General features: G+C 39.4%; 1 protein-coding gene across 1 annotated transcript; it reads left to right on the top strand.

The window, feature by feature from the left end:
• The first annotated feature begins 1,655 nt into the window (after positions 1-1,655).
• Positions 1,656-12,039, top strand: chfr (checkpoint with forkhead and ring finger domains, E3 ubiquitin protein ligase). The gene is made up of 18 exons (XM_084359938.1): positions 1,656-1,793; positions 2,611-2,731; positions 3,961-4,060; positions 4,272-4,381; positions 4,472-4,531; positions 4,630-4,827; positions 5,837-5,920; positions 6,909-7,083; positions 7,212-7,366; positions 7,620-7,782; positions 7,995-8,200; positions 8,439-8,555; positions 9,070-9,153; positions 9,740-9,810; positions 10,148-10,235; positions 11,251-11,358; positions 11,471-11,543; positions 11,765-12,039. Exons 2-18 carry the CDS (start codon positions 2,626-2,628, stop codon positions 11,805-11,807), a joined length of 1,941 nt encoding a protein of 646 aa, XP_084216064.1. The 5' UTR covers positions 1,656-1,793; positions 2,611-2,625; the 3' UTR covers positions 11,808-12,039.
• Positions 12,040-13,597: the final 1,558 nt, after the last annotated feature.

The following is a 13,597-nucleotide window of genomic DNA, read 5'->3' on the forward strand; positions in this document are numbered from 1 at the left end:
ACTGTGAGGATGTTAACAGCAGCTGGAAGCACACAACGTTTTGGGGGAAAGACATTTTCAAATGTTTCTTAGGATGTTTTATTTATCTATGGTATTTCTTGCTTATTTTTTTTATCACATCCATGTACATAATGTACATAGAGATTGCTCCTGGATTATTGACAACATAATCTCACCACAAGCTTTTCTGTACCCAGATGTCCTTGAAAATTACAGATGTTGAACGTCACTAATAGGGCTTTGCATCCTTGTTGGCTATAGGCAGACAGAGGAAACTCTAGACTGTAAGGCAGTGCATCAGCTCAACTGCTGTTAGAGCCAGAAAAGGCATAGTGACAGCAGTGTATACAGAGACCTCACTGTCTGTAGGATGACCCCTGACTGAGGAGGAGATAGAGAGAAAATAATCATCAATTTCCTCAACAGTGATGATGTGACGGAGGCAAAGAAGCGTGTGGCAGACCTGAACAGCAATTCACGGCCGTCAGCCATTGTGAGAAATGCTGTGGACGCAATACTGAAGGGCATCCGCATTCCTCAAGAATGCATGGGCCTGTTGCACTACAACCTGCACATGGCAGGGATGCTACACACCCTGAGGGATCTGCAGGATTTTGTTTTTGTTTTAGAAGGTTCACAATGTAGATTTGGGGAATAAATTTTAATCAGAAGAGAAAGATCTTCAGTCAAAGATTTTTTACACCTAAACAAACTAAAAAAACAAACTCTCTCCAATGTCATGACTGAATAAACAAACTGACCTTGAAGGAAACACATTTCATACTGTTTTACTTTTATTTGGCGGACCCTGCCACCTTTCTGGCTTCACACAGTGTTCTGGGGACCTTATTGTCCTCTGAGAACAGCTTGTTTATTCAGTTATGGAAAAAAAGTAATATTTCTGAGTTTGTATTATTACCTCATTGATATTGTAATCTTAAAATTCTGAGTTTGACTTTCTTAACTACATAAGGTTTTAAAACAAGTTTCAAGAGAATGCTGCAATGCTATTTTGCTGTGAAGTTACAGAAAGGTATATATATATATATATATATATATATATATATATATATAGTTTTCTAATGTTTGGTTATTACCCACCGAATTATAACATATGTCAAGCTGGATGGAATATATGAGTATATGAAGTTGATTTTGTTGTTGTTATTTTAATTTTCCTTAATCTTACGTTTATTCAGCTTCTTTTATTGTATAAAAGCTGAAAAGTTTAATAAAAACCATCTTAAAAAATGTCCACAAAAGTCAAAAAAAGCTGCAAAAAAGAAAAAGAGGTTTGGTGAATCAGGTAATTCACACTATATTACAGTACACACATTATAAAGATTTACTACATGCTACATGCTCCATGAAAAATAAAAGTAAAAATACACAGTTGCAGTTGTTACATACCAGGTATCACAAAATGTACATTCTCTGCATAATTCTCACTAAATACAGGTGCACTTGTTGCAGGCACTGCTGACTTGTTATAACAAAAGTTTCTTTATTTCCCAGCAGGATCTTCTCTGATGCAATAGCAGCGATGTGTGCATGCACTTGAGCCGCAGATCAGCAGACAGTGGGAGTTCACGTGGGAGGGCGCCGCCGCAGCACGGATGGAAACACCCGTACTTTAAAACACAAGCCCACACCGCCCCTCCTCCATCAGCTGATGACGGTATATAATGTCAACCCTGAGCTTGGCAGGAAGTGCATCTTGCGCCTAGCTGGAACATGAGGAGAAGAAGCTGTTTTATTCACAGCTTCTGGGACAACAAACTCAGCTTTTGACGGTAAGATAAGCATGTAAGACTTGCGATACGTCTAAGGTTACGGACACGTCTAGTTGTTGCGTTGTGCCCCGGATTATCTCTTGGATACACAGATTGGTTGGCTGCTAACGTTAGCGTTAGCTTGGTGTTACTATTGAGCGAAGTTATGTTTGTCCACGTTATCTGTAATAATATCCCACAACATGTGCTTTTTCTAACACTTTGTCAAGTAATTAATAGTTGACGGTTGAAAACGAAGTCTATCAACGATTAATAGATGCAGCAAATATCGTTGGATAGCTGGTAAACTCGGAAAAGCTAGGTCTCGTTAGCAGCTTTTGCTTTCGTACCAAACATCATGAGAAACTCTACCAGTTTCATGGAGCCTTGCTTATTTCGCAGGTTGCATAGCTTTCCTACTGTTGTTCACGATCATTTATGAATCTATGAAGTTCACTTGTGAATTCGGCATACATAAAACACGATATATGATGTAAGATGTTGGTGTGTTTGACTTCAGAGATCTGTGGTACTATACATTTCCTTAAGATGAAATCTTATTCGAATAGGTGCGAGGTATTTTCTCTGACAATAGAAATGAAGAATGAACGTTTGTATTAATTTTAAGAAGAATTTTTATTATGTTTTATAAGGGTATATCTGATATTACTAACTGACTAAATAAAATGTCTCAGTAGGTTGTGATTTCACCAGCATACACTAAAATGTGAAATGAATGATTAATTTCACTTTCTCTTTGCTGCCATGTGCCCAGTAGTGTGTGAGAGTTTTTCATTTACTTAAACATTTCCACTTGTGTTCTCATAACTTCTTATAGAGCAAACATTGGGACATGGACAGTTATAAAAGAGGACGAGCATGGGGGAAACTGGTCAAAGTGGACTCCAGTGAAACTGTCCTGCTTTTCAACAGGGAATGCACAGTTGGCAGAAAAAAAGGTAGGTTTGTTTCTGTTTGTCATGGAATGAGCGACAAAGTTTTGCCTTCACCTTGAATCTTGTTTCTTAATATGTTGTTAACATTTTTTCATCCTGCTTTAAAAAGCTGTAAACGTGGTGATGCCTATTAACAAAAGATCGTCTAGTCTGTAGACATTGCTGTCAGTGTCTGGAGCCCTTATAACCTCCCCCTTGAAAACACAAAGACTTCTTTAGTGCACCAAACTTAGACAGCCCCTTGTGATGATAACAAAAGGCCTCCATTGACAACATGTGTGCAGAATATTAAGTAGATTTTTTTGTGTATGGGTTTTGCTTAAGAAAGGGTTAGGCCTATATTTCCCTGTGTCTGCTTTGTTGCAGAGAGCTTTGGGGTCTACTTTTTTGCAATGCAAAGTGACTCGTCTTAATTGGTTAGCTTATGTCTGGGTAATAAAAGGTTGTTTTTTTAAAATGTCATGAGAAGGTGAATCGTAATAGTATGCTGGAATGGTCAGAGGGGGGAATAAAGAAATAATCTTGAAAACACGTGTTGACATACTCTGAAAAAGATACACATATAAAGATAGGATAATAGATCCTTTACCGTGGAAAATGCTAGATAAATAAAACAAAGACAAAAACAGAATTAGAAAAAATTGTAAAGGCTGACACCTTATAATGACCATTAATAATAAGTTACAGTTAATTACACTTTAGTTAATAGCTTAGTTAATAGACTGTTAACAAGCAATTAAATGTTTTATAAACCATTAAGCAATTGTTTATAAACATCACTTGCAACTTTACAATAAATAATTGCTTAAAATAGTTTATAAAGCATGTTATTGTTTGTTAATAGTGAAATAACAATTCATTAGTTATAAGTTTAATTAACTAGTCACCATTTATTGATGGTTATTATAAAGTGTTACCTCAATACGACTATTTTCACTCTATTCACCTTTTCACATACAGATAGGCCCAAAACTGACAATCGCACAGGATAATTGCACCCATAATTGTAATACACACGGTGTGTAGTAATATACTAAAAGAGTATAAAAATATAATAACACAGGATTCAAACAGGAATTGCACATGATAGTTGTAAATATGAGGGATATTCTATATGTAGTACTGTATTAATCATTATACTCTTCCACAAATGACACTAATGAGATGAAATGTAATATGTATTTTGTCTATTCAGTGTTGTCATGGTGATGCCTTGCCATTTCTTTTTCCAGGATGTTATCTGTCCTTTCCGGCCAACAAACTGGTATCAGGGGAGCACTGCAAGATTGTGCAAGATGAAAGCTCGGGACTGGTGTGGCTGGAAGACATGAGGTACCGTAGTCAGATGTTCACCCATTAGAGAATTCATTCAATTCAGTTCATTTGGGCACTCTTGGTGGTTAGAGAAAAAATACACCTAAAGTATGTTGAAATGTGTTTGAAAGAATGACTTTGCTTGTGTTTTTAGAGCTGTTAAATTGATCCGATACCTTTACATCATACAACAACACATGTTTTTGTTTGTTTGTTTGTTTGTCTCTAGCACTAATGGCACGGTGATCAACATGTCCAAACTGGTCAAGAAGCAAACTCACATGCTGCAGAATGGCGATGTCATCTACTTTGTGTACAGGAAAAGTGAGCCAGAACAAAGTGAGTTGTTCATTTTGTCCGCCATGAGAATGTTTATATGACTTTATTTCAAAGAAAGAGAGACAACATCTTCCTCTTGTCACCCTGTAGACGTTGCCTACGTTTACCACTCAATCAAAACGGAGCAGGCTATCTCACATCATAGTTATGGTAAGTAGTCGGCTAATTCCCCACAGCTCCTTTGTCGAATGCAACCACTTTGATTCTGCAGCTATATTGTAACACCCTACCTTTTATCTAAACTTCAGACATGGAGAGGTCGGCCCACAGTGCTGCTCCAGTTCCACCTTCAGAGATGTCTCTCTCCGTGGAGCCCGTAATGCTGGCAAAGGCTCCTCGTGATCCAACACAGGAGGAACCTCAGCCCTCCACATCTACGTCCCACTTCTGCATCGAGAGCCCTACAACTTGTGGTCCCATGGCAACCACAGCCTGTCCTGCCTCTGGTAGGTTCTCTGCTAAAACTCTGCTGATGAGGAGTGATGTATTGTGGTGAGAGGGAGGACTTTTTCTTCAGCTTTCTGTCTGGAAATTCACACTGTAGATGAATTGTTAATGTTTGCATACAGTACCTCTGAGTTCAGTTGGTGGGGAGAGTCTTACGTGGTCATGTAAATACTATTTCTTGGCGTGAGAAGAGACTTCCCAGAGTCTCCACCGGTCATCTTGTAACCTAGTGATGATGAAAAGCCTCCAGGAAGAGACTCTTCTGGCTAATAAAAAGTCCCACATGTAACCATTCTGTAAAATCCCAACATGTCGTCTTTACAATTTGGTTTCTGTACCTTTTTTGGACAGGGCAAAGCTAGCTTCATCCCCTTGTTTTCAGTTTTTGTTCTATGCAAAGCTAAGTCTTCTGGCTGTAGCCTCATATTTAATGGATGGATATGAGAATGTTATTGATCTTCACGGCAAGCATATTTCCCAAAATGTCAGACCCTTCCTTTAAAAACATGAGTAACACCATAGTCCATGTTATTAAAGCCTAGGGCCTAGTATTTATTAGAATGGCATTGTAATAATACTATTATTGTGATAGCCTACTTTCAGCTGGTGTAGTCAGATTTCTCCAGCCAGCCTCTGTGTTTTTTCTTTGTGATAGATGGTGGATTCACAGGTTGTGAGAGGAGCAAACAGAGAGGCAGAGCTATGGATCTTCTTTTAAATTCACTCTCTGTCACAGTCCTTGAAAGAAACCGTCCTGCTGATGTTGGTCTTGTTATTGCAGCTGATCAACCAACTTCTTTAGTATTGGGCAAAATGTGTCCAGCTGAGGATCATCACACTATCTTCAGCCTGGTGTTTAACTGACAGATCTGTCTGCTTTCATCTCATTTTCATTTGATATGACACAGATACTGTCATGAGCATTGGATATGATGCATCCCTAGTCATCACTGTCAAAACAGAAACAACATTATTTGACCCTTGTCTGTTGTTCCTCTATCTTATCAGGCCAAGCTGATGATGCTGCCACAGCGCAAGAAAAAGACATGGACAACATGGAGCCAGAGAGCAAGAGGAGAAAAACTGATGACGGTAAATTGCTTTTAGTCTTGGATTAACCTGGAGTTCTGATATTCACATTAGACTGTGGGCCCTATTTTTGTGGCGGCACAATGACCAGCACAAGCAGCATACTGATTTGGTATCTATTTGGCTTTTTATCATTTGGTAGTTTTGTGCCAAGGCCAGAGTGCACAAATGGAAGGAGAGGCAGGTGGGAGGTTCTTTCAAATTAAGAATCTGAAGGCCAGTTGTTTGAATTTTGGCCGACCTTCGTCTTAGACTTTGCACTGAGATCACACAGTTGCCACTTATGTGATTATATCAAGTCCAAATAGCAAACAAACCATTCTAACACTTCCTAGCCAGTAATTGTGTTTCAAACATCAAAAACAAAAAAATGTTGTTAAAACAGGAATGCTTGTATGCAGTTTGGATTTATTACATAATCTGGATAACTGTTACAGCATCTACAGTCCTCACATGCTTTATGCTGTATGAAAAGCTTCTCATTCAGTTCATTAAATCCTTGCAGCCTTCTGAAGGTGGCAGGACACATGTTAGATCTGCAGCCTCTGATTCGAGAAGTGGTGCCGTATCATTATAAGCAGCTGTTGACTGTGATTACTTTCATTAAATCACATGCAAATGACAACACACACCTCGGCAAAGACTGGCCAGGCCATTACTCGTGACTTTCTTTCCAATTTAAAAAAAAATAAAATGCAAACACTGCTGTATCACATTTTAGGATGTGAGATAACCATAATCAACACTACAGTGATCTATATTTACCTTCAGACGGCCCCTTTTGCACTTGCAGACATGAACCAGAAAAGCAGGTGAGCTTAGAGACACCCACACTGGCCATTGTGCTTTCACAAGTAGAACCTTTGTATAGAACAGAGCTTTACTTACAGCTTTTATTCCAACCCCAGAAACTTCAAGCCTAACCTGGAAAGTTTTCTGCCGAAAACTGAGACTCGTTGTAGCATGTAATATACAGTTATTGTGTTTACAGATAAAGATTACGGTCTGGGCTTGCCACACACCTCCCGTACAGAAGTGGTCGGTTCAACTAAGGGAAGTGTTGGGAGTGTTTTGTCTAAACCACCAGTGGAAGGGACTAAAACAGACAAGATGGAGGAGAGTCTGACGTGTGTTATTTGCCAGGACCTACTACATGACTGTGTCAGGTAAGATCCCAGGGACCGTGGCATTCAAACAGATGTCCGAGGTTAGGGGCTTAAACCACACTTTTTGGTTTTTCATGTTCAACAAATGCAATGTGAGTTTAATTCTGAGCCTCTTGTTTTTGCTTCAGCTTGCAGCCTTGCATGCACGTCTTCTGTGCTGCCTGCTACTCTGGCTGGATGGAGCGTTCTTCTCTTTGCCCCACCTGCCGCTGCCCTGTGGAGAGGATTCACAAGAACCACATCCTCAACAACCTGGTGGAGGCCTACCTCATCCAGCACCCAGGTTTGCACAGATAAACATTATTTTAATCATGACACATTGGCACAAAATGCCAGCCCCTGTATTGCCATCAACTGAAAAAAATCAAAGTAGACGGGGGTTGCATAACAGAAAAATGTAGCTATTGTTGAGCTATTCCTATCAAAGCTCACATGATAGATATTCACACAAGAGAGCAGTAATGACATGTAGGCAAGAACTTCTTACCTTGTATGATTGTTTGTATATGTTTTGTATGTCCCTTTCTGTCCCACAGAGAAGTGTCGCAGTGAGGAGGACCTAAAGGGCATGGACAGCCGTAACAAGATAACTCAGGACATGTTGCAGCCAAAAGTTGAGCGCTCTTTCTCTGACGAGGAGGGCAGTTCAGATTATCTGTTTGAGCTCTCTGACAACGACAGTGACTCCTCAGACATTAGGTAAAAGCTCTGATTGTCTGTATCTGTAGGAAACTGTGTGTTAATTGTGATTTTGATTTCGTTTTAGTCTTTTCATGAAAATTTATATCTGTATGACATTCTGCCATAACACAAGAATATCTTTACATGGGATCAAGGTTGGAAGCCTGTTTTTGCTTGTTTATTGAACAGTTCTTCATGTGATGATTTTCTTTTGCATTTTTTGTCCCCAGTCAGCCTCTAGTGATGTGCAGACAGTGTCCTGGCTACAGGAGGGAAATTAGTCAAGTGCTGTTTGCCTCAGGTTCAAACTTCTGGTTCCCTGGTCTGCCAGCTCCACCACCTATGCCTCCTTCACCCAAACCAGCAACTGACGAGGAATCTGCATCTGCAAAGGCCACAGGGGACCAGCCGTCAACATCCTCTGATATCCCCTCAGGTGATTCTAAGTGTACATTAGATGAAAGGATCAGTAACTAATGTTAAACATTTCAGTCGATGGCAAATTGCTAGGGACCGCATTCTGTTATAATCCTAATACCAACAGTAAAATTAAGCAATAATTACAGTGTGTTCTGTCATTGAAAGACGCATCTGAAAGCTCACTTTAGCAGCTGTAGAGATCCGCGTGCCTTCCTCCTGTCTCAGACATATGTCTGCTCCCGTCCTGTCTGCAGCTCCTCACGAGTACCGCTGCCCCCCTCAGGGCTGCCATCTCATCTGCACCTGCTGCCTCCAACCAATGCCAGACAGACGGGCCGAGCCAAACAGCCAGCAGGTTATTGCTCAGCAATGTGAGTGCTCCCAGAACTTGTTAGACGCTCTGCAGTCATGTAATGTGTTTTTAAATTTATATTTTCATTTAGACAATCAGTCTAGTCTAGTTATTGTATTGTGCACAGTGAAATAGAAAAGGAATTAAACCTGCAGTGTGGAATTCTTGTTTACTCCTTATGACGGACACTGTTGACACATGCTCATGACACCATAGGGCACACCAAACAGACGTCAACGAACTAGCAACTACTGAGGCTGACTGTTGTGTCACCTCAAAAATTGCACTATAATTATCAGCAAAGACCAAGGCCAACTAGCTCATGCATTCTGCGCCTGTGTAAGGAGAAAATGACTCGCCATACCACCAGGTGGCGGTAGTCTGTATTCGTTGTTCAAAAAGGTATACATGCTATACATGTAAAATCGGCTCACAGTTGAAGTACATCTTTGCCAGCCATTCAAGTGTACAGGTAGATTGTTGCACAAACCCCATGATATACCTCTTATGCATGACGTGCTGTGTGTTGGCAGGTGTGCTGTGCCATCGACCCTTCTGTCACATGTACTGGGGTTGCCAGAGGATTGGCTGTCAAGGCTGTCTGGCTCGATTCAGTGGTATGTATCTGTTTCAGCAAAACAGCCTCAGGGGGATTTCCACTGTTAGGCTTATTGCTGGGTCGTAGCTTTCAACAAGTATCGGAATTTTTTGGCTAGTGTCCAAATGCAACATCTGTTATTTTGATGATCGTCATTCTAAAATTATAAGCATTGTGTTTTTGACATTTTAGCCTTAGCAGGAAAACTGATTAAACATATTTTCTGCATATTTGTGTCGAATATTAATTAAGCGTGGAGGTGTCAGACTTTGTAAAAAATAAAAAAACAGGACACAGTATGACATTAAAAGCTCCATACACCACTGAGCAGTATTGTAGGGTGACTTAGTGATTTTGGTTCAGTGTTGGAGAAACTTACGCTTCAGCAGCTGAGATGAATTTCGACTCCAGCTGATGGAGCTCTTGTATATCTTTGACCACAACAATGCAGCTCAGTAATTCAAACCTGCAACAGTAAAGCATCCGCTCTGTGATATGGCTTCTTATGTATTTATTTGTACTGCAGGATTGTATGTTATAGTTTGCCAAATGTTTGGTGGTTCAAATCCACAATTTTCCTTTTTTTTCTTTTTTCCTTTTTCCAGAGCTCAATCTGACGGACAAATGCCTGGATGGTGCGCTGAACAACAACAACTATGAATCGGAGGTCCTCCAGGTAAGAACGACTATCTGCACGTTAGATATTGCAGTGATATATTTTGTGTTAGTTATTTATTTGTATGTTAGAATGCATTACATATTTCGGTCATTGGTATAGAGATGATGCAAATTATGTCCTGGGTGGTTGGTTCTCACTGAGTATTTATCTTCTTGATGCTCAAACACACTTTCGTTCTGTGCGTCCTCCAAACAGCTCTTACCTCACTAAGCTAAATAAGTCTCCATTTACAACCTAAGCTAAGGTTGTAAGATGATTGAAATGCATCTCTGCACCTACTGTCGTATGTGATGATGAGACGCTATTTGTTTGTGTGTTTTCATCCTTCCACCAGAACTACCTGACCTCCAAGGGGAAGTCGTGGAGAGATCTGCTCCAGGAGGCTTTGCAGAGCTTACAGCAGGGAAACTACCATCTGACAGGTGAGCTTTTAGATCAAAACCAGTCACTTTTATTATCAAGTAGTACTACTAAGTAAAACATTTGAGGTATTTGTACTTTACTTGACTTTTCCTGCCTCTTTCTACTTCTAACACTTCTTCCACTACATCTGAGGGAAATATTGTACTTTTACTTCACTCCAATTACTTGAGTTACTTCACAGATTAGGATGCTTGCATACACAACACACAAAGAACTTGTAAAATATGACATTTTCTTAAAAAAAATTGGTATGTTAGTTTATGCAAGTACAGCTAAAATGATTTGTTGATTAACCATTCATCAATTTACAAAAAGTTATACTGTAATAGCCGAAGTAATTTTACACATAAAAACATTTCACGGTTCCAGCTTCACAAATGCGAAGATTTGCTGCTTTCCCTTTTTTATTATTTTAGTACTTTTACTTTATTTAGAGTAATTTTGAGGTTTTCACTGTTGGTTAGACAAAACATGCATTTTGAAAAACTTAATTTTAACGGCATTTCTCACTATTTTCACAATTTTTACAAACCAAACAATCAAATCACTTCGTGGAGAAAACCGTCAGCAGATTAATCCATAATGAAAATGATCATTAGTTGCAGTCCTATACAAAAGAGATCAGCTTCACCTGAACAAACTACATCAGGAAACTCCTGCTTAATTAATGCATGTGTCATAATAATGTAATGGTATATTATAATAGTCACAGGGGACATTTTTCTGCTTTGAGTACGTTTTACTTTCAGTACTTGAAGTACATTTCACTGATTATACTTAAATAATTGTACTTGAATAACATTTTCAGTACAGCACTTTTACCTGTAACGTCATAGTATAAAGAATTTTCACAGTGTGAAACAGTACTTTTACTAAAATAGGGAACTGAATACTTCCTCCACCACTGCAGATACAGCTGGAAGATCCAGTACAAAACTCGCAGCACATACAGGGTGGCTGAACTAAGGCCCCATTGAGTGATAATATCTTGTCCTTTTTGACTCTCTCTATCAGATTGTCGTGTCTCTGCTGATGCCATCTTGTGCTACTGCTGTGGCCTGCGAGCATTCAAGGAGCTCGCCTACAAGTACAGACAGAACATCCCTTCATCTGAACTGCCAGGTCAGGTTCAAACAATTGTTTTTCAGTGTTTGAGACAACTTAGAGGTAAAATGGCTCACTGTTGTTGAATCAAGACTTCATGTAATATCTTCATATGATTTTCTGTCTTCAGCTGGTGTAATATCTCGTCCCGACTGTTACTGGGGACGCAACTGTCGCACGCAGGTGAAGGCACATCATGCAGTGTAAGTGTTTTAATAACTCTGTTAAGACCAGCTCTGCCTGTACTTTGGAATGACATAACAGATATGTGATGTACATGCTGTTCACTTGCGTCACCACTAGAAGGAGTCCTTGTATAAACTTGGTCCTGTAGTCCTCCTGTGTATGATGCTTCATGTCATATCATCTCTGTGGTTTTGTGCACTTAATTTATGTGGTTTTCTTTTCTTTATTTTGATTTCAGGAAATTCAACCACATATGTGAGCAGACACGGTTCAAGAGCTGAACGAGCCGCGTGGTTTGTGTCTTTACATAAGTGTCAAATGTAGATAAGTGAGCATCTCGTAGACACGATCTTGTTACATTTTGTCCATTATAGCTAACTGCCTTCCAGATGTTATGCAATAACCTAATGCAGAAATTACAATCAGTATCCATTTACAATAGTGTCTAACTTGACACTGGGCTGTGTGAAATCATGCTATGCACAATAACATTAAAGTTCAATGTTTACTAAAGGTTTTAGATGCTTTTTAGAGTGAAGACCTGTGAGGGCATTTAACACCAGCCTCCATTTAAATTTTAATACATTTTGTCTATGGCTTATGCATTCATCTAGTCTACCAGGTAACCAAACACCAACTGTTTGAGTAATTTATTTGTCGTTTGTTAAAAATGCTTCCTGATATGTCCTCCAGCCTACATGACAAATGTTTTCTCAGAGTATGAGACGCAATCTCTATGGATTAAGGCCATTTATGTACACTTACACATGTTGGTGAGCATGTTTTTTATATTAAGTCCTCCTCCAGCCTTGGCAGTTGAGGCTTACAGTCTTATGAATGCTGAATGAAGAATCCAGGGCTTCCTAAAACATAATGCAGATGAAAAACATCTGTATCACAGTAAAGTGATACAGAGTATGACAGCAGAGCACCATGTTGGTGTTTCCATGATCCAACCTTTTTTTAAAGTATATTGCAAAGTAAAGATCTCTCACCTCTGAGGGACTTTTTCCTTTCTCACCAAGGCATTACTGTGTTCCCAGACGAGGGCAAAAAGCCACGTCCAAGCCCCACATGTGCACCAGGGTAGATTCATAATCCCATGTGATATTTGTATAGGATTGGGAAGGGGATCAATGAGTACGAGGGAGGGCCTCTATTGTATGCTTTGCTCTGGATAATCATCTCCAAGGTGATTAAAGTAGTGTAGAAGGGACGCTTTCTCAGAGCCTTGTAGTAAGGGCTAAGCTGTGATGAAATGCACAGTTGAAAAGAAACTAGTCTGCACTTCGGTCAACCACTTATAGTTTAATATGATTAAGGTGATGTTCCCTTTAGTGGCTTTTAGAGTAGAGTCTTGCAGGATACACTTGCAGAAGGAACGGTTAAGAGAATAGTGCCAATACAACACAACAGTATGTTCTGTTGCCATTTGTGTTTCTAGCTTACTTTTTGATAGAGGTTTATTCAGATGTTTTGGAAATATTCGATTTAGTAAGATTTTCTCTGGTTCCTCAGGTACACAAAGCTGCTGTTTTTTTGTTTTTTTTAAATTGCAGCTTAACCATGATTAGTGGTTAGACGAGTCCTGTGTCAACATGTAAAAGCTGTCACTGCACAGTCATGTTGAATTTGATGACCTTTCATTTATGACTATCAGCACCCAAGTGTCAGTGAGTCCCCATCATGCAAACATGCACATCTGGTATTGATGTCTGCTGTAAAAAAAAAAAAAATCAAAAATCCGCCTTCGATTTTTGGACTTGTTAGCCAAGTCAAATAAGACCATCTAGACATTAGTTTGAAGAGGCCTTTGAATATTGAAATACGAGAATGAAGTAATGGCCTTGATGTTTCCCTATATTTTGTAGAATCACTGTTATTGGCCTGTAGAAAATGCTGGTGGACGTGAAGAATGAGAGAGTAGAAAATGTTAAACGCAGGGCTTAGCTTGCATCCAGTACATTTAAATGCTGGGCGCATGTTTCCATTTTTATTTAGTTTTTCAGTTGATTGTAGAAGAATAAAATAAAGATACTAAAGATGTCTGGATGTGTTTTTATATTGTACA

The sequence above is a fragment of the Pagrus pagrus genome (assembly GCF_965226575.1).
Source record: "Pagrus pagrus genome assembly, chromosome: 8".
Classification (NCBI taxonomy): Eukaryota; Metazoa; Chordata; class Actinopteri; order Spariformes; family Sparidae; genus Pagrus; species Pagrus pagrus.